The following is a 2,500-nucleotide window of genomic DNA, read 5'->3' as shown; positions in this document are numbered from 1 at the left end:
TGGTGGTGATGATGATGGTGGTGGTGGTGGTGGTGATGATGGTGGTGGTGGTGATGGTGGTGATGGTGATGGTGGTGGTGGTGGTGGTGATGATCGTGGTGGTGGTGGTGATGATGGTGGTGGTGGTGATGGTGGTGATGATCGTGGTGGTGGTGGTGATGATGGTGGTGGTGGTGATGGTGGTGATGATCGTGGTGGTGGTGGTGATGATGGTGGTGGTGGTGAGAGAAACATGACTTGTGAGAGTGGGAGGGAGCATGTCAGTGGCTTTCTTTTGTGTCTAACAATATTTTGTTACGTGTCAACCACATTACTTGTATATGCAGAAGAGAAATAAAGCATCTATATTTGTATTTTATTCATGGTGGTGCAGCCGGAATTTCAAACTTTCAGGATTTAAACTTTTGACGATAAAATGTACATTAAGTAACTAAGAAATCTTTCAAAAATTAAATATCAACATATGGGGCTACTGTAAACCAGTATGAGTTTACACACTTTGTTTTCAAGATACTTATTGTTTGCTCCTTAAAATCTGTAACAAAGGGAGTCTACCTTGTCAGGGGGAATGTTTAGGAGTAATTTTGAAGCAGACAGTAATAATATACAAATAACAAATGCGTTACAAATATGTATCCTTGAAATCCTATCTGTATATTTATATTTATGTTGAATTAAGCAAGGATTATTACAGTATTAACACTAATATGTTATAAAATAAACAAGGACATACTACTGTAATATCTCTCTAGTAATGCATTTCGATTTATTTTTAGCTTATCCAAATAGACGAACTGCCACTGTTGGTAAATGGCAAAGTTGATCGTCAGCAACTGCTGAAGATTTATGAGCAGAGACAAGGTAAGAACCTGAGTGTTTGTTGGCAGGTTATTCAGCAGGAGAGAACCCTGACACAAGCCAGAACCTGGCATACTTGGCTTCTGATTTCCAGAACCTGGCATCCCTGCCTTGTATTTTACATAGCAAAGTATTGAACTCTCTCTCTCAAAAAAATTATTGTTTGTGTATTTCTGTTTGAAATTTCAGTAAATTTAAAATATCTGTTATTCTCAAATAATTTAACTTAGGTTTAATTTGGGTAGGCCTATACAGTATTAAGTTATGCAATAAGATCACAGTAAACAGATGATTTTAAAATATGCAAAACACTGTGAAAGAGTAATGAAATTCCAAGCGCTTTCGTGACTACTCACATTGTCAAGGAAGTTATATTTCTTTATAATTACCTTCAGTACAAAACAGATAGTTTTATGTTAAAACTAAGAAACATTGTAGAGTCACATTATTTAGATAAGTTTAATGTATTGTAATTAATATGACAAAACTGTTGATAGCTGGGATGGTAGCGCACTCAGCTCACACACGAACACACACACACAGGTCCATGATTTGATTCCCGGTACGGGTGGACACATTAGTGAATAAGTACCTGGGTGTTAGTCGACTGGTGAAGGTCGCATCCTACTGACAAAATTAACCCAAGTTGCCGGAAACGCTCTGCTTTCAATGTAGTATGTCAGTGATGTCAGCTATGTCTGTATAAGTTGTATCATGTACTTATTGAAATAAATATTATTATTGTTATGTATTATAAGAGTTTATCAGATCACCAGGTGAGGTGGTAATAGTCACTAGCTTATCTTCACAGTATATTTAGCAAGTTATTACACAACTGTGATGGAACTCTGTCAACTCTCCGGAAAATGTTGTATTTTACGTGTATAACACATTCCTCTGTGCTAACCCTCGGAGACCAGGTCTGAGAGGCATACCACTGTCACTTGTTGTGCTAATAACACTTGTCATACCCCATCACTTGTTGTGCCAGTAACACTTGTCATACCCCATCACTTGTTGTGCCAGTAGCACTTGTTATACCCCATCACTTGTGCCAGTAACACTTGTCATACCCCATCACTTGTTGTGCCAGTAACACTTGCCTTACCCCATCACTTGTTGTGCCAGTAACACTTGTCATACCCCATCACTTGTTGTGCCAGTAACACTTGTCATACCCTATCACTTGTTGTGCTAGTAACACTTGCCATACCCCATCATTTGTTGTGCCAGTAACACTTGTCATACCCCATCACTTGTTGTGCCAGTAACACTTGTCATACCCATCACTTGTTGTGCCAGTAGCACTTGTCATACCCCATCACTTGTGCCAGTAACACTTGTCATACCCTATCACTTGTTGTGCCAGTAACACTTGTCATGCCCCATCACTTGTTGTGCTAGTAACACTTGTCATGCCCCATCACTCGTTGTGCCAGTAACACTTGTCATACCCTGTCACTTGTTGTGCCAGTAACACTTGTCATACCCTGTCACTTGTTGTGCTAGTAACACTTGTCATACCCTGTCACTTGTTGTGCCAGTAACACTTGTCATACCCCATCACTTGTTGTGCCAGTAGCACTTGTCATACCCCATCACTTGTGCCAGTAACACTTGTCATACCCCATTACTTGTTGTG

General features: G+C 39.6%; 1 protein-coding gene across 6 annotated transcripts in view; it reads left to right on the top strand.

Moving 5' to 3' along the window:
- Nucleotides 1-2,500, top strand: part of LOC128690171 (beta-alanyl-bioamine nonribosomal peptide synthetase ebony) — a 414,773-nt gene that overhangs the window by 342,783 nt on the left and 69,490 nt on the right. For all 6 annotated transcript variants that reach the window (XR_011392677.1, XR_011392675.1, XR_011392676.1 and 3 more), the window contains exon 13: nt 777-861. Coding sequence is in view for 3 of the 6 variants with exons in the window: in XM_070090435.1 (XP_069946536.1) it covers nt 777-861 (85 nt within the window). In the remaining 3 variants the exon portion in view is untranslated. The remainder of the gene's footprint in view (nt 1-776; nt 862-2,500) is intronic.

Source organism: Cherax quadricarinatus, chromosome 32 (assembly GCF_038502225.1).
Source record: "Cherax quadricarinatus isolate ZL_2023a chromosome 32, ASM3850222v1, whole genome shotgun sequence".
In the NCBI taxonomy this organism is placed as follows: Eukaryota; Metazoa; Arthropoda; class Malacostraca; order Decapoda; family Parastacidae; genus Cherax; species Cherax quadricarinatus.
This window is presented reverse-complemented; position numbering and strand designations above follow the sequence as displayed.